The sequence below is a fragment of the Mauremys reevesii genome, linkage group 1, assembly GCF_016161935.1.
Source record: "Mauremys reevesii isolate NIE-2019 linkage group 1, ASM1616193v1, whole genome shotgun sequence".
Classification (NCBI taxonomy): Eukaryota; Metazoa; Chordata; order Testudines; family Geoemydidae; genus Mauremys; species Mauremys reevesii.
In genome coordinates, this window is record NC_052623.1 from 60,464,789 (window position 1) to 60,483,035 (window position 18,247).

The 18,247-nt window shown below is 41.6% G+C and overlaps 1 protein-coding gene across 1 annotated transcript in view; it reads right to left on the reverse strand.

The window, feature by feature from the left end:
* WDFY2 (WD repeat and FYVE domain containing 2) overlaps positions 1 to 18,247 on the reverse strand; it is a 121,406-nt gene that overhangs the window by 57,832 nt on the left and 45,327 nt on the right. Inside the window, exon 2 of the mRNA XM_039499558.1 lies at positions 3,941 to 4,008. Coding sequence (XP_039355492.1) covers positions 3,941 to 4,008 — 68 coding nt within the window. The remainder of the gene's footprint in view (positions 1 to 3,940; positions 4,009 to 18,247) is intronic.

The following is an 18,247-nucleotide window of genomic DNA, read 5'->3' on the forward strand; positions in this document are numbered from 1 at the left end:
TTAATGAAAAACTAATGAAGGATTGTTCCTGGCTATCACATTGTGCTTACATTACGTTTACTCATCACATGAGAATGGAGCATTGGAAACGTAAAAGATCGCTAACTTCAAAGCAGGCATTGCTGTGTTTGACAATGGAAATTCAAAGACTTTTATAATTAATCAGCAAAAGGAGAGTTCATGCTGTGAATGAAAACACCTGCCAGATTGCCTTCCCTGGAAAGACGCTATAAGAATGGATTCAACGATCGATCCTGTATCTCTGAACTGTTTTGGATGCTAACACTGATCAAGTGGACAAAGATCCCTAGAATTACTCTGGGTAACCCTGAGGAACTTTTGGAAATTTAGCAAATTACTGAAATGTTAAGAATTGTAGACTTATAAACTTTGACTCACCTGTTAATGTATTTTACCTGCTTTAGCCTCTCAATAACTCATTTCCTTTTTTTAAAAAAACTAAAACTTTTAGTTGTTTACTAGAGAAACTCGCTGCCAGCACTATCTTTGGTGTGATGTCGAGACTATCCATTGACCTGGGATAAGTGACGGACCCTTTGGGGTTGAGAGTAACTTAATGAGATGTGATATTTGGTACAGTGACCAGTATCACGAAGTATTAAATTGCTCCCCGTAAGAATGTGCTACTTACAGTGTACTACTTACAGCTGCCAGTCCTGGCGCTCCGTAAGTAGCACATTCCTATGAGGAGCAATTTAATACACTACACCCTGGTGGCTCTCGCAGCCCCGCTGCCCAGAGCGCTGGCAGCACAGCAAGCTGAGGCTGCGGGGGTGAGGGGGACAGCAGGAGGGGAGTGGGGGGCTAGCCTCCCTGGGTGGGAGCTCAAGGGCCAGGCAGGATGGTCCCGCAGGTCAGATGTAGCCCTTAGTTTGCCCACCTCTGGCCTAAAGGGACTGTTTGGGACTAAATGATAAGACTAACAGATTGACCAGGAGTGCACATTTGTTACTGGTTTGGTGAAATCTAGTTGCAGACTATACCACTAGTTTGGCGTGTATGCCCTGACAGTATGACCTGAAACTGATACTCACAATTGGGAGCCATTTTAGACAGTGTGACAAGCGGTGTAGGTGGCAGGATTCACATGCCACAGGTCAACTGGGCTTATAGATCAGAACAGGGGGACAGAGGGAAAATCTAAAATTTCCCTGCTCAGAACTGATTTAGACAGAATTAATGAGACGCCCCAATGTTTTTTCATGACACCTGCCGTTTGCAGAGACACAAAACCCAACCCTCTGGATCTAGGGGATCTGGGTAGAGGTAACAAAAATCTTAAACACAAACGTATACGAATATTTAAAGAAATAAGTATCAGCCAAAGCAAATGAATGCCATACCACTAAGACATCTGTTCCACTACAGAGCTAGCTAAGAGAACACAACTGCTTAGGTCAGATTAACAAAAAACGCAGCTGCTATAAAATCAGCATAGCTTCATTGAGTTTGATGGAGCTACCTAGTTTTACCCCAGCAGAGGATGTGGCCCGGTATGTTTTTGAGCAGCCTACTGAATATACAGACCACTCAAGCACTGAGATTCCCACAAGCTCACCCATGGACACAAGATGGGGGTTAGAACAAACAGCCTGCCAGGGACACCTGGAATCCTTCTCAAATAGGGTAACTGGGGTGTTTCCCCTGTTGAGCATGTTTTGTTTGGAACACGTCAAAAAATATTGCATACTCCTGCTGCAGGATGTTAGTAACCCATCAATGCAACAATACTGTGTTAAGACCCCAAGCTTACAAGCCATTACTGGAGAACTAAGCACTGAGTGGGTACAATGCATTTCCCAGTAAAGTGATGGGTCTGTCAATCAGCAAGCCTTAAAATATAAACTTAACATGTAAATATTCTCTGACTGGGAGAGCAAGACTGAGGGAGGAAGAGAGATGGGAAGAGCGTTACATGTAAGTAACTCAGATTCACAGGATAGCTTTGGTTTTCAGTACACTATGAGCAGGTGGGGTTTCCACCCAGCTCTGAATAGAATCCACACACACTTAGCTCAAACTTACCAATAAAGAAAAAAATATTGGGACGGGTGAGAGGGGTAACTCATAAGCACAACACAAACCAGCCTCAGCCTAAGCTTTCTCCCTAGGGTTTCTATGCAGAAACCTGCCTTAGATCTGGTACCCCCTCTCTAAAAAATCACACCCCACTGCTGTTATATCTGTGTGAACTGACTTAAGGAGCCACACCTGCTAAGGAGTAGGCAGCTTGACAGGACATTAACAGTGCATCAGCAAAGAAGTCATGCCAACCTATTGTGTGCATCATTTATAAACTTCCCTCTACAACTAGTGCAACCCTTCTCTAGAAGGTAGCTAAGATTTGTCAAACTGAAGACGACCATTGGCCTGTACGTCCAGTATCCTGTAGTAGCCAATACCAGATTCTTGCCTGGTAAGCATTTTAAAGGTTATAGTGATATAGGAGCAAGGGGTGAAATCTGAAAGGTTCTTACTTGAGACTCCTCAGCCTTGACTGATCCCTTTAATGGCAGAATTTTAGACTGGACTGAATTTCCTGGCTTTTGGTGATCTGAATTACAATTTGTATATAAGAGTGTTCAAGCATTCATTCAATCACTTGACTTAGTGATTCTAGTTTCCTCTTGCTGCACTTTCACCTCCACTTTCCAGCATTCTGTTAATGACCCTCAGGATTTTGTCCTTCATCCTCCACAGTTTTTCCCCTTACACACAGATCTTCCCCTCTACTCCTGAATTCTCCCCCACTCTTCACTCACCTCCAATTGTCTTTCCAACTTCCATGCCTGGATATCACACCCTCAGGTTGCCCCTCCCTTCTAATGGAGCCAAATTCCACTAGCCTCCCCCACTGCCCCAGCTCAGAAACTTGGTGTCTCTCCTCCTTTTTCTCCTCCTTCCATTGCCCACATCCATTTTGACCTTCTCTACATCATCATCTACGGAACCCACACTCTTCTCCATTCCCTAATGCTTAACTTTGATAAATGCTATGGTCATCTCCGCCCTTAATTTTTGTAACATTCTCCTCTCTGGCTTCCCTCAACTTCCACCTTCCTGTCCATCCAGGATGCCTAGTTAAAAATAAGCACCCCTTTTCCCTCTGTTCTGATCAGATCACGGCCTACTTTAAATCCCATTACTGATTTTCCTGATTTCCCCTTAATTTCAAGGCTCTATAAACTCCATTCCTGTCTATAATTCTGTTCACTTCTTTCTGCTTTCATTCTTTAGTTAGCTCATTGATGGTGGATGGATGTGCTTGACATCTCTGGATGCTGCTGCTGTGACAGAGTGGTCACACCACTTACCCAGCATCTAATTAATTGTTTCTGGCATATGGATTCTGATGGCATAAGACTGAGCTCATCTCAAATTGCCATCCAATCCAGCCCCAACACATTCTCTTCTCCCACTCTCCTCTTTGTATCTTAATTGATGCCACCTCTTTGGGGATATCCTCCCTCTTCTCACATATCAGACAATCCTCTCTTCTAGACCCCCTCTCAACAAAAGAGATACCACTTCCTCCGCAGAACTTCCTACACCACTTTCAACTCATACTGGTGCATCATGAATCTGAACTAGATTGTCATCTCTTCAGGGTAGGGACTTTGCCTTTTGCTTTTAGAAAGAAATCACTACTACTAGCACTTGAACTAGTAATAGAAACAAAGGAGAAATTTTTACAAAGTATCAAATAATTTATATTAAATTTAAAAAAGATAAGGGATTTTTTTATTGGTTCATAACTTGGTAAGCAAGCTTCAGAGAACCTAGACATTTAGCTCAAGCACAGTATCTAGAATACAATTGTGAGCTTCCCAAAAGGTCACAAGCTCAGAGGGATATGTCCAGGCCTAGAGAAGTCAGTCGGCAAATACACAGTAAAGAATGAACATCCCAAAATACTTACATGGCATTGCATGATATATGCTAGGCCAATACTGCCCACTCTCTCTCTTCAGCCACACACGGACAGTTCTGTAGAGGAAAAATAAGTCATTCATATTAATTTTCAAGTGAGTATTAGTGAGAGTTACTAGACAAATAGCCTTCGAAACTAAAATATTTTGCTCAGAAAACAAAATACAAGAATCCTTTTGATTCCCTACTAGCCTGCCTCAGTCACTAACTGTATCTAGGGATAAGGTGACAGTTAATTCCCTATGCCCATCCCAATCCTTGGCATCTCTGCCGAATGCCCCATAATAACTGAAACTATCTGGCATGGGCAGTAGCAATTTTAATGTTGACTTTTGCCCACTAGGAAGTGGACTAAGGCCACCAACACATTTCATATAATCCATCAGACAGTCATTAAGATAGCAATGACAACTAATTACTAGTAACATGAACCACATTCTAATCAAAAGGGCTCCTGAAAGAGAGGCCAAAGACCGATGTCCCTTCAGCTCATGGTTGAAGCTGGAGGCTGGATGGTTGTGGTAGAAGAGACTATAGTGGCGCTGCTCTACCCCTTTGGTGGAAAAGCAGAATTCAGTCCACAGTACTGTCAATCTGTCACCTTTTACCAGCTGTAAAATTAACGTAAAGAGTTAATTTAGCAGGGTTGAACATGTTGTATGGAGAATGAGACAATTACATGGATTTTAGTCCAACATTATTTGAATTTTTATCTACCGTAATCATAGTTATTCATCCTTTAGAATACTTAGACATTTCATAATATGCAAACAGAGTGGCTCTACCTGAATTACATAATTTCTTGTTGAAAGGTTGAGAGTGGTTCACAGAACTCTAGTGCCCCTCGGATTCATAAAAATCAGATAATTCAGAGAGTTATAGACTTGGGACATTATACAAATATACTTAACTGAAATGCCTCTTATATAGCTCTTGGGAACATATGCCACTCAGAAAAGGATACCTGAGGTGGTTTGTTAGTGTCAATACTGGAAGACTTATAGTTTGGACTATTTAAAAGACAGACATTTGGTTAAAATTACCTGCTATTTATAGATGAGTAAGTGAAGGGTTAGATACACCTTGGCAGATTTTAAGGAAAACAATCAAATTTGTCTTGAGACTGCAGTCTATCATGCCAACCAATACTGTCACATTGTTTCCTTGTACTCCATCCCTCTAGCCATATCCACCTGTTGTCTCTTGTCTCACATCCACTCTCTCCATTGTAAAAGCAGCTCCCATTTTGGTGTGTTTGTGCCGGATGAGCTCAGCACACAGTTCTGGGAATGTGGCCTTCTGCATTCAAAAGCTATGCCGCCACCGCTGGTCATCCCAGGTTTGCATCACAATCTGATCCCAACATTTGGTGCTTGCTGCATGGGCCCAGAATTGCCAGTGGCCACCTGAGCAGCTGGCCAAGTTTCATTCAATAGCCGAATCATCCACTTCCCCTTAGTATTTTCATTTGTCGTGTTGGGCAGCCGGCCACACTGTGGTAGCTGTGGTTCCGCAAATACAAAACAAATCAGTCACCCTGTTTTTAAAGCAGCCACAAGAGCTCTGCTAATCTGTTCAGCATGCTTATTTGCCAGTGAGGTGGTAGACAGACTGAAAACTGTCATGAGAAAAACAGCAGATATCAAGATGGACCACAGAGAACTGTGGGAACTTGACCCAGAGGTGAAAGTAAGCTGGTACGGTCCGGCATACCGGCAAGAGCCAGTACGCTGTGCCGGACTGGACCAGCTTCCGTGGCGGTGATTTAAAGAGCCCAGAGCTCTAGCCGCTGCGGGCAGCCCTGGGCCCTTTAAAGCGCTGCCAGAGCTCCAGCAGCCGGGCTTGGGCGGGGATTTAAATGGCCCGGAGCTCCGCGGTGGCCGGAGCCTTCGGCACTTTAATTCGCCCCTGAGCTCCCAGCCGCCTCTGCAGCTGGTAGCTCTGGGGTGATTTAAAGGCGTTGGGGCTCCCAGCCACAGCCAGAGCCCCAGGGCCCTTAAATCTTAAGAGGTCCCGTCTCTTCCAGTTGAGGCCATGCCCCTGCTCAGGACTTCAGCGTACCGGTAAGTCCTTTAAGTTACTTTCACCCCTGACTTGACCCCAAACTCCCACAACTCCTTGAGAGCACTGGTTTCCCTCAATATCACGTGTTCCAGCAAACGTTTCCATAAAGTAATGTGCCAGATGGTGGGGATGGGGATAATGGGATGCCTTCCCACTGTGCTGCACAGCTATTGCGGATACAACCTGGCACTATAGGGACCCACTGCACCAGCAAAGGCAGCCAAATGTAAACACACCTCCACCGAAATAGTTATGCCAGCTGCTATATGCTGGCAGAACTGTTACTGGTAAAGCTTTGTGGCATAGACACGGTGTTAGATTTAAGCTCCTTGTGGTAGGAACCTGCTTTTTGCTGTGTTATTACAGTGTCTAGCAAAATGGGATCCTCGTCCATGGCTAGGGTTCCTCGGCACTATGGTAATACAAATTATTAACATTAAATGGAACTGCCTTTATTTCATGGTCTCCTCTTAATAAATGTTTTAGTAGACTTGCACACACAATATACAGTATACAGAAATGTACAAACCACCAAGTAGCCACTATTAATTAACAGTGTCAGTACAGTAACCCAACAGGTATGCTAGGGTAATGTAAATGTAGACAATCACAAATAAGGTCAATATGCCATCGTGATGACTGCAGACCATTTTTGTGGAGAACATTAGGCTAGTTAGTTTAGCAACACTATTAGGGTCTAATAAATGGTACTTAAGTGGTCACGCAGTGATCTCCTAGCACTCCCTCAGCACTGAGGTGAGCAAACTCCAATCCTCCCTGCTCTTTGGAGTTGTGGCAGCATTCCAGGTCCTGCCTTTAAGCATACTTCTTCCTCCTCATTAAACAAACGCCTTGCTTTTCTCTGGGAGAGAGTTAAAGCAAAGCCTTCAAGAAAGCTGAAAGATGCAGTGGTTTTCCCTCTTCTGAGCAAGGAGAATGTAAAACTTAAACAGGCAGCGAACGTGTTCACTGGTTTCCCTTCCTCTTCAGAGCAGAGAAGTCTTTAAAAAAGCAGCAAACAGACCACTGTCAAAACACACACTAATAAAAGGCTTACACTGATCTTAGTAGTGTTAGCTCTGAGGAGCAGACTTTTTGTAGTATAGCATTTGAGCTGCTCAACCACTCCCAGACCCAAGAACTAGCCTTCCACATTTGATGCACCAGGCTTGTTTCCCAGGAGGCCAATGCGTTCTCTCTCTTTCTGGACCCTGCTAGATAATCTGTGGCCTCCCCACAAAGAACCTGGCTCATAGCCCTGTAATCCATTCAGTCTAGGGTGACCAAACAGCAAATGTGAAAAAATCAGGACAGGGTGTGTGTGTGTGTGGGGGGGGGTGTAATAGGAGCCTATATAAGAAAAAGACCCAAAAATTGGGACTGTCCCTATAAAAGCAGGACATCTGGTCACCCTAATTCAGTCTGCTGGCCCCTCCATCACACAAGTATGGCATATTTTTTGTTAAATTTCAGGTTCGTATGTTTGTGACAAGAAAGTCACATACTTTGCTGTACTATCACAACAGCATGGGTACATAAAGCTTCTACCAGCCTGCAGCAAGAGAAAGACAAGCAGCAATCAAAACCTGCCAAGATCTAGCTCATCTGGAAATTCACTGACTGCCAGCAACTAGGTGGTTATGTTCAGGTGAATTTTTTAACCTAGTCTTCTTTGAATTTGCTTTTATCGTCCCCCAAAATATTTTTATTTTGGGATAGTCCCCCACATATCTAGAAGTACCAGTTTTACCACTACTATCCTAGCAGAGGACTGTCTGTCATACCCTATTCCACAAGGATTTTTAAGTGGAAAGTCCTATAGGAGATGGTGTATTCTACAATTTAGATTATTAGAACAGATGGACACTTTGAATGGGGAGCACCAAACTTCCCTTCTCAGTGTCCAGCATCAGATCAGGAAGCAAAAAACTAAGTTCACATCTAATCTAAATTATTCTTTACATTTTAGTTTGTACTTTAAAAAGAATTCTATTAGTTATTAGAGAGCTAGTGAATAATGATAAATCCTGGCAGTTTAATATCCTTTGACTAGGAGAATGCACTCAGTCCATCTTTGACTAGTAGAAAACACTGCAATGAACTCAGATCTTGGGGGCTGTGTTACTTTGCTGAAAAACTACATTTTCTTTAATCAGTACTGCCCTGAAGAGTACTGGAGCCTTATTAAAAACTTCAGTAATAATCATCTCCAATAGATGGTTTATCAACAATATTTGTATTTACATTGACACTGCCCATTTCTGAATGGAACAGAATTGGAGCAGGGCCCCTTAATCTTTATTCAGAAGTTTCATTTGCTTACAAAGAATTCAGGCAGCAGAATAAATATTTAGCATCAAGAACTTAGAGCATGGGAGGAGCCAAACTATCCCCTGTAAGTGACTTTCAGCCTACATTCTGCACATTTTTGTACGCCTCTTGGTACAACACGGTCCGCCAGAAATTAAACGCAACATTTTTAAAACCTCATAAAGCAAAGCACAAATAAATGTAGTTTAAATGCATTTATTATGGAAATAAAGCATAGAGTACATCTGCTGGTTGCTTAGTTACTGAAGTATAACAGAGTACCCACCCACATCAAAATCCATTCTTCAGCTGCTCTAGAATGCAAGTCACATTACCATGGAAATGAACTGTCCCTTTGAAAGTGAAGTCATATTTTGCTGCCTGTGAAGTGATTTACAAAGAACTGAGAGTACTCGATGAAACTAGATACTTTTCTAGTTCTTTCCTGACAGATCCTTGTGCATTCTATAGATTGAAAAACTACATAAAATGAACAATTATGCCACTCAAAGCAGTGAGACTGCACTCTTTCTATACTAAAGGGATACAAAATCTTACTACTTCATTTTAACACAGCTTTTTAAGTACAAAATTGTTCCAGTTTCTATGCAGGAGTGTGTGTGCATGCATCTCAAGTCCAACTAGTCTGTTTGACTAGACTACTAAATAAAGTGAGTCAAGAAGTTACATTGACCACTAAGACACTTTTCCCAGATGTCAGATCCTAATTTTTAAGCGTGTATAATATGTTAAAAGGAGTCAGAGCAATGCTTTCACCTGGTGCAATGCAAGCAGGCAAAACGCAAAATTCCTTAGGTATCTTTGCCAGTCATCTCTGTTCTGACCTGCAAGATCTTGTAAGTTCAATGGATGGTAAGCAGGTGGTGCATCAATCCTCTGAGAGGCAAAGCCCCGCCTGTGTCTGACTGGGTTATCCTCAACATCCTGCATGATCACATTTTGGGAAATGGCAGATACTATTCTTGAGTGTAATGTATCTAACCATATAGAAAGCATCTAAGCATTGTTTCACAGTTGTGTGCACTTTAACATCGTGGACTCTTTTGTAAGATTCCAATAATGGCAAATATTTACTATGAAGGGATACAGTATCACATGGACTTATGCCACAAAGAGCTCAGCTGTACAGGTGCCAAGTTCGCAGGGTGACTAAGTATGTTGTGTGGTAAGTGCTACCTCAATGGTTATTTTCTGGGGTGTTTTAAGCTTTGGTTTGTTTTCTTCTAACACTTTAATTAAAGAGATAAGGTGGCCCACCTTAACTGTGCATTTGCTGTGTTCTTTACTCCCTGCAGTTCCCTCCATCTCTGGAGATATTTAAGAGTAGGTTAGATAAATGTCTATCAGGGATGGTCTAGACAGTATTTGGTCCTGCCATGAGGGCAGGGAACTGGACTCGATGACCTCTCGAGGTCCTGTCCAGTCCTAGAATCTATGAATCTCCTTCCCCCCAAAAATGTTTGAGTTTGGTGTGTTGAAGTCTCATTCTGGGGAGTTACAGGGTGAAGGTGCTGTTATAAGGTTTTTTGCAACTGAATATCTACAAAGTCAAACTTTCCTGAGGAACTGCATGGGAAAGTGGATCCCCACCCCCCACCCCCCCCCAAAAAAAAGGGACAGAGAGCAGATTATAGCCCAGACAGGAGGAAGTTTGAAAAATGGGTGGCTTCCCTGTAAAAACAAAAAAAACCCACCACAACACAAACCAAACCAAAAAAAAAAAAACCACAAAACCAAATCACCTTCCAGTCTAGCTTCCTCAGTATGTCTGGATAGTTGTCTGTCATGGAGAGTTGCATTTTCCTAGTAGTTGTAAAATAGTCACCTCAACTAGGGGCAGTCAGCATCACTGCCCAAACACCTGTGAGATGTATTTTTAATTTGTATTGCAGTAGCACTGAGGAGCCCAGTCATGCACCACGGTCCCACTGTCCCAGGGACTGTACGAAACATGAGATGTCAGTCCATGCCCCAAAGAATTTACAATCTAAGATCACAGGTACTTACCCTTTAAGTTGCCGGTGCTGGGTAGGTTTAATTTTTAACAAACAAATGCCTCATCCTCTAAGCATTGTATCAGATATCAACAAATTAGTTATCAATCCCCTCTGAAGATAAGGTGATGCAGAATGTGGATTTTTTTTTTTTTAAAGAGATTCTTACATACCTTCCTTTCCTACATGCTAATCAGAATTCCACTCTAACAACCCCACTTACTGTAGAGATCTGTGTCACCATGAATTTCATGCAGATAGTGAACATAAGAATGGCCATGCTGAGTCAGACCAAAGGTTCATCTAACCCAGCATCCTGTCTTCTGACAGTGGACGATGCCAGGCATTTCAGAGGGAATGAACAGAACAGGGAATCATCAAGTGATCCATCCCCTCTGGCCCATTCCCAGCTTCTGGCAAACAGAGGCTAGGGACACCATCCCTGCCCACCCTGGCTAACAGCCATTGCTGGACCGATCCTCCATCAACTTATCTAGTTCTTTTTTGAACCCTGTTATAGTCTTGGCCTTAACATCCTCTGGCAAAGCATTCCACAGATTATCTTCACACAATGCATAGCCAAAACTTCCTTTTGTTTTAAACCTGCTGCCTCTATCATACCCACCCCCTTCATTGTCTCTTTCCCAAGCTGAAAAATCCCAGTCTTATTAAACTATGGAAGCCATTCCATACCCTTAATTTTTGTTGCCCTTTTCTGTACCTTTGCCAATTCCAAAATATCTTTTTTGAAATGGGGTGATCACATCTGCACGCAGTATTCAATAGGTGGGCATACCATGGATTTACATAGAGACAATATGATATCTTCTGTCTTATTATCTATCCCTTTCCTAACAATTCCCAACATTTGGTTTGCTTTTTTAACTGCCGCTGCACACTGAGTGGATGTTTTCAGAGAACTATCCACAATGACTCCACGATCAGCTAATTTAGACCCAATCATTTTATATGTATAGTTGGGATTATGTTTTCCAATGTGCATTACTTTGCATTTATCAACATTGAATTTCATCTGCCATTTTCTTGCCCAGTCACCCAGTTTTGTGAGGTCCCTTGGTAACTCTTTGCAGTCTGCTTTGGACTTAACTACCTTGAGTAGTTTTGTATCATCTGAAAATTTTGCCACCTCACTGTTTCCCCTTTTTCCAGATCATTTATGAACATGTTGAACAGCACCAGTCCCAGCACAGACCACTATTTACCTCTCTCCATTACGAAAACTGACCATTTATTCCTACTCTTTGTTTCCTATCTTTTAACCAGTTACTGATCCATGAGAGGACCTTCCCTCTTATCCCATGACTGCATACTTTGCTTATGAGCCTTTGGCGAGGGACCTTCTCAAAGGCTTTCTGAAAAATCTAAGCACACTATATCCACGTGCTTGTTGACCCTCCTCAAAGAATACTAATAGAGAGTGGTGAGGCATTATTTATAAAAACAATGTTGACTCTTCTCCAACAAATCGTGTTCATGCGCCTGATAATTCTGTTCTTTACTATAGTTTCAACCAGTTTGCCCGGTACTGAAGTTAGGCTTACCTCTGGAGCCTTTTTTAAAAACTGGCGTCACATCAGCTTCTATACCAGATGACTGGAGGATAGCTAATTTAAATGATAGATTACATACCACTGTTAGTAGTTCTAGACTGTCACAGAAAGCTTAATACTGGAAAAAAAATATCAGTGTAGACAAAGCAGTTTCTAAAGACTATTGAGATCGAGGGAGAGACAAGGCAAACCACCACCTGATGATACCAGAACCAGCCCTCGCTCCAGTGTATTAGGGAGAATTCGGAGGAAAAAGAATGAGCCAAGGATATAGCTCCACACCCAGAAGCATCCATGTGCTGTGGGAGAAATGCATGCTGGATAATTACCATTGGATTAGACTTGTAATTTTCCCTCTTACAGAGGGAAAAATTCAATACTGAATGTCAAGTTCAATACTAGGAGCAAAATGGGTCATATCTCCATTTATGGTGAAGCTGCCCAGGGGATCGGGGAAACGAGACAAATTTCAAAATTTAATGGGTTTGCCTACAGCTTTACCCCTCAAAGTATTACTGGGCTGGAAGACAGCTCCTTCAAAATGAATAAAGATCTTTCAGTCAAGATAATACCATGCAGCCAGACATACAACTGCCCTCTGTCAGCTGTATTGACTAAAGATCTGTCTTAAGAGTGTTTGAAAAGCTCCCCAGTACTATCCACAGAGGAGACAACAATGAACTCTATTTGGAGACTACTTAAAAGTTCAGATACTGGCTGCCTGACTGGACTAAGTCTGTATACTTGGACTTGGGCAGAATACAACAGGCAATTTAGGAAAGGATATATTAATGCTGTATCCAGGGTTTGTTGAACTGTACAGTTTTCTGTGCTCATAGGATAGATGTATTTACAAGCATGCTTTGACCTCCATGTACTAGGTCTTTTCTTGCCTTAAAAAAATGAAGGCTTAAACAAAAACAAAAACAAAAAGAACTCAGCACACACCACCACCACACTACCAAATATCCATCAGTGACAATGCTAATGTGTTCACAAAGGCACATCAATCTGAAGTGAAGACTGAAATGTTTGCCTCCAACAGCAAAAAGCTTTATCCTGCTGTCATATTCAGATCGCAAAACTGTTGCTCTTGATAACATCGTTTCAAACTAAGTCAGAACCCTGATAATTCTGTCATCTTTGACAGAGATCCTGCCATTAGAAAGAAAAAGAAACGGAGCAAAATAAATTTACAAAAAATGCTACAGTATCATAACACCTCCCCCAAAGACGAATAGTATGGACCTGCTCCATCCATCTTTTGAGTGAGATATGTGAGCTGAGAATGTCCCCTGCCAGTTAATAAGAACTGCCCTCCAAGAGATTTCTGGAGCAACAGAAGGTTATTTATGTTAGCAGCAATTTGTAACCTAATTCCAGTGGCTTGTAACTAGTGGTGAAGAGTTTTTCCATTTCTATGAGAGTAAATAGTGACAGAGGACACAAGAACAGAAGTGAGAGATGGTGACAGGAGATAACTTCAAAGTAATTTGTCTTACAAAAAAGAAGGCTTAAATCTTCTATCAATAAAATGGGGGCGGGGGGCTGCATATTTGCAGTGGGAGCAAGGGGAGGGTAGAGACCAATCCAGGCTTTGCATTTTCTACAGCAACTTTCATTGGAAAGTGACAAATTACTAGATCAAACTTCAAGGTCTTTACTCACTACTTTTTACTCCAGCAAACTCTGTGAAATCAGTGAGAATGTGCCTCAATATGGACCAAGCAAGGACTTCAGCATCTGACTACTATTAAGTGCTAAGAGACAATAGCATGGCTATTCATCATTATATACTTATTGTCCTAGGCTGTTCTTTAGTCAGAGAAAGATTTGGTTAACAGATTCAACCAAATCAATTACTGGTTTAAAGTAGACACAAATGTGGACAATATATCCTATTTTATTCCATGTGTACTTAGTTACAGGTTAATAAAGCAACTGTTCAAATTATTCAAGCATCCACTACCAAAAAGCCCCTTAAAATATGCAGACCCATACTTAACACAAAGTTGGGAACTTACTCCAGTATTATCTAGTACATTTATACTACCCTGACAAGCAAGCTTGCTATACTACTCATTCCCTTCTACGGACGCAGCAAGTTATACAGAAGTATTTTGTGCACTGGCATACAGCCTAAGATGGTCACATTCTTGTATCCTGGCACACCTATTTCTACATTTAATCTTTACCTGAATGGGAGATTACTTTATAGATCACAGCACTTAATGTACCATATTTAGAGAGTTTTGGTTCATCTAGCTTTGGTTCAGAAGAAATGATTCTGTATTTTTTTTTTTTTTTTTTTTTTTTTTTTTTAACTAAAAGGCTGGGGTGTTGCCCGTATTTTTCCCTCAAGCTGCTCAGATTCCTTTTGATTTATAAAAGAGTCATGGAATTATTTTCATTAAAATTGGGCATGGAGACATTTGTTGATGTTTCTAGCACAATTAAAAGTCTAACATTAAAAAGGAGATGTACTTATGTGAGGTGTTTAGAATGCTCCGGCACATAACCTCATTGACACAGTGTCTGGTATAAAGAAAGTTTAATGCAACAGAAGATTGTGGGTTTTTTTCCCTTTTCTTTTTGAATGCACTGTTGTGAACATGAGCACTCAACTGCATACCCAAAATATGAGATTCATAATAGATTGAGGGAATTTTGTGCTTACATAGCTGCAAACCAATTACTGGCCCCTTGCTCAATATTTTCCCCCTCATTGCATGTAAATAAATGCCACACTGATGTATAAAGACTTGTGTACAATGCAATGTCTTTACTGTTCAAAGCAATTATGAATTATTGCAGTCTTTAGAAAAAATACTCATTTAAAAAAACAAAGTGACTAGACAGGATTAGAAAATGCAACGTTCTTGTGAAGTCTACCTTATTGTTTTGTTGAGGTATGAACTATACATTTGTAAAATACATCAACAAATCCCTTAAAATAAGAGAGAAAAGGAGCTAATGGGAAAAAAATTAGAGTAACCTGCTATAGAATTTCAGCATAGTCAATTACCTCCAAATTCAAAGGATTTAGTTCAGAAAGTAGAGATGAACACAGGAGTGGCAGGGTGATCTATGAATCTTGGCTAGGGAAGCATCCTTTTCCTAAGGAAACCCACTATCATTTGATCTCACTTGAGAAAAACATGTTTTTGTTCATAAGCAGTCCTTCCAGAACATCTAAAATGCCAACGCATTAGCATACACAAGTCAAACAGAAGGTGCATTTCTTTGACTCATGAGACCTATTCTATTTTTAAAGTCTAATTTGTCAGTTTTCATATACTGTATTCTGAAAAACATTTTTAGGGTCTTGTGGATTTGTCCTTTTTGCAAAATTATCAGTCTAAAAACAAACAAGTTAAATCATTTCCTATATGAAAATTTCCTATATGAAAGCCCATACTTTACACAAAGCTGGTAATTTAGTGCATTTATACTGCTTAACAAAACAAGCAGCATATTCCATTCATTCCCTACTGCATATGCACCAGATTACTCAGGTGTACACAAGTCTGTAGGAGTGGTAAGATTTAGTCTTAAGAGGAACCAGAGCCAACTCTCGACTTTTATTATCCTTGGCATATTATACTCCATATGCTAACCTGCAATGCGACTGTCACCACACATTAGTCAGACAAACCCTACTACGTATAGCAGAACCAAAGTCAGTATCAGAACTTAGACAAAGAGCCGCTACTAGAGAACCTAAATTAAACTGCTGTAGCACAACTACTGGCCATAGCCAGCAGTGTTCCGTACCACACAGAAGAGTATCAAAAGGTTCACAGGTCCACAAAAAAGATCCTGTCACAGTGCCTACAAGAAACACTCACAGTTGTGTTGCTATCCCACCACTAGCTTGTCACCAGCTACTCTTCAGAGTGATGCAGAGCACTGATCATCATGCAAGTGTGTGAGTAGGTGCACATGTCCTGACACAGGTTGCATGGATTTGGTTTCTGCCAGCATAAGGGAAAAGAAGATGAGAATGAGGGGTGACAGGGTAAATCTGATGCACTTGGGAAGTGCTGAAAATAGGGCTGTCAAGCGATTAAAAAAAATTAAACATGATTAATCGTGCTGTTCAACAATAGAATTCCATTTGCTTACGTATTTTTGGATGTTTTCTACATTTTGAAGTATACAGTGCTCATTTTATATTTATTTTTATTACAAATATTTGCACTGTAAAAAAACAAAAATTCACTTCACCTAAACAAGTACTGTAGTGCGATCTCTATCATGAAAGTTGAACTTACAAATGTAGAACTATGTACAAAAAATAACTTTAGATCCTACAAGTCCACTCGGTCCTATTTCTTGTTCAGTCAATTGTTTACATTAGCAGGAGATAATGCTGCCCGCTTCTTGTTTATGTCACCTGAAAATGAGAACAGGCATTCACATGGCACTTTTGTAGCTGGTGTTGCAAGATATTTATGTGCCAGATATGCTTAAGGTTCATATGTCCCTTCATGCTTCAACCACCATTCCAAGGGACATGCGTCCATGCTGATGATTGTTTCTTCTCGATAACTATCCAAAGCAGTGCAGACCGACACATGTTCATTATCATCATCTGAGTCAGATGCCACCAGCAGAAGGTTGATTTTCTTTTTTGGTGGTTTGGATTCTGTAGATTCCGCATCAGAGTGCTGCTCTTTTAAGACTTCTGAAGCATGCGCTGCACTTCGTCCCACTCAGATTTTGGAAGTCTCTTCAGATTCTTAAATCTTGGGTCGAGTGCTGAAGCTATCTTTAGAAATCTCACATTGGTATCTTCTTTGCATTTTGTCAAATCTGCAGTGAAAGTGTTCTTAAAACGAACAACATTTGCTGAGTCATTATCCAAGACTGCTATAACGTGAAATATATGGCAGAATGCAGGTAAAACACAGAGCTGGAGACATACAATTCTCCCCCAAGAAGTTCAGTCACAAGTTTAATGAATGCATTATTTTTTAAACGAGCATCATCAGCATGGAAGCATGTCCTCTGGAACGGTGGCCGAAGCATGAAGGGGCATACGAATGTTTAGCATATCTGGCCCATAAATACCTGGCAACGCTGGCTAAAAAAGTGCCACGTGAATGCCTGTTCTCACTTTCAGGTGACGTAAATAAGAAGCAGGCAGCATTATCTTAATGTAAACAAACTTGTTTGTCTTAGCAACTGGCTGAATAAGAATTAGGACTGAGTGGACTTGTAGGTACTAAAGTTTTATATTGTTTTGTTTTTGAGTGCAGTTATGTAACAAAAAAATCTACATTTATAAAAGCAACAAAGAATCCTGTGGCACCTTATAGACTAACAGACGTTCTGCAGCATGAGCTTTCGTGGGTGAATACCCACTTCTTCAGATGCAAGTCACTTGCATCTGAAGAAGTGGGTATTCACCCACGAAAGCTCATGCTGCAGAACGTCTGTTAGTCTATAAGGTGCCACAGGATTCTTTGTTGCTTTTACAGATCCAGACTAACACGGCTACCCCTCTGATACATTTATAAGTTACACTTTCACAATAAAGAAATTGCACTAGAGTACTTGTACGAGATGAACTGAAAAATTTTATTTCTGTTATCAGTTTTATCATATTCTACCCAGGTGCAAAAAGTATCCAGTCTTAAGAAACTCAGCTTAGCTTCATTTAGCTTCCTGGTATGGTACATTTCCCTCCCAAAATCATATCTGCTGTTGATTTTCCTGCAATGCTGCTTATTGGAATTGGAGTGCATTCTGGCCATGAACTGATCTACAGCTTCAGTTATTTTTGAGTTGTTCACGATCCACTTCACGAATAACGGCAGCTTGTGTCTTTTTACCTCACAATTTGCTTCTCCAGGTTGCTGGGTAACGTTTGTACTAGGGACAGCCTCCTGCACATTGAACGGGGAGTGGAAGAGAACAGAAGGCATTTGTGAGAAAAGACTGCTGATACAGCATTGTTACGTGATTCAGCACTAGAAGCTGTCTTCTGTGGTGGTGTGCTAGACATTGATCTGGCTTTGGTCCTAAAGGGTCTATTTCAGAAGGGAGATAGAGGTTGAGCGCAACACAGCAGGGCCGCCCAGAGAGGGGGGGGGCGTGAGGGGGGCAATTTGCCCCAGGCCCCGCAGGGCGCGCCCTCCCCTCCATGAGAATTCTTCGGCCCTGGCCCCGTCTTCCCACATCCCCCGGTGCCTCAGCGCACCACGTGCAGGAGCAGCCCTGGAGAGAGCTAAAGCAGCATGGCTTGGGCAGGGCCTGAGCTCCTCCCCGCTCAGAGATGCGTGGTAAGGGGGCAGGGCTGCGAGCTCCGGTCCCGCCGGAACCAGGCCGCTG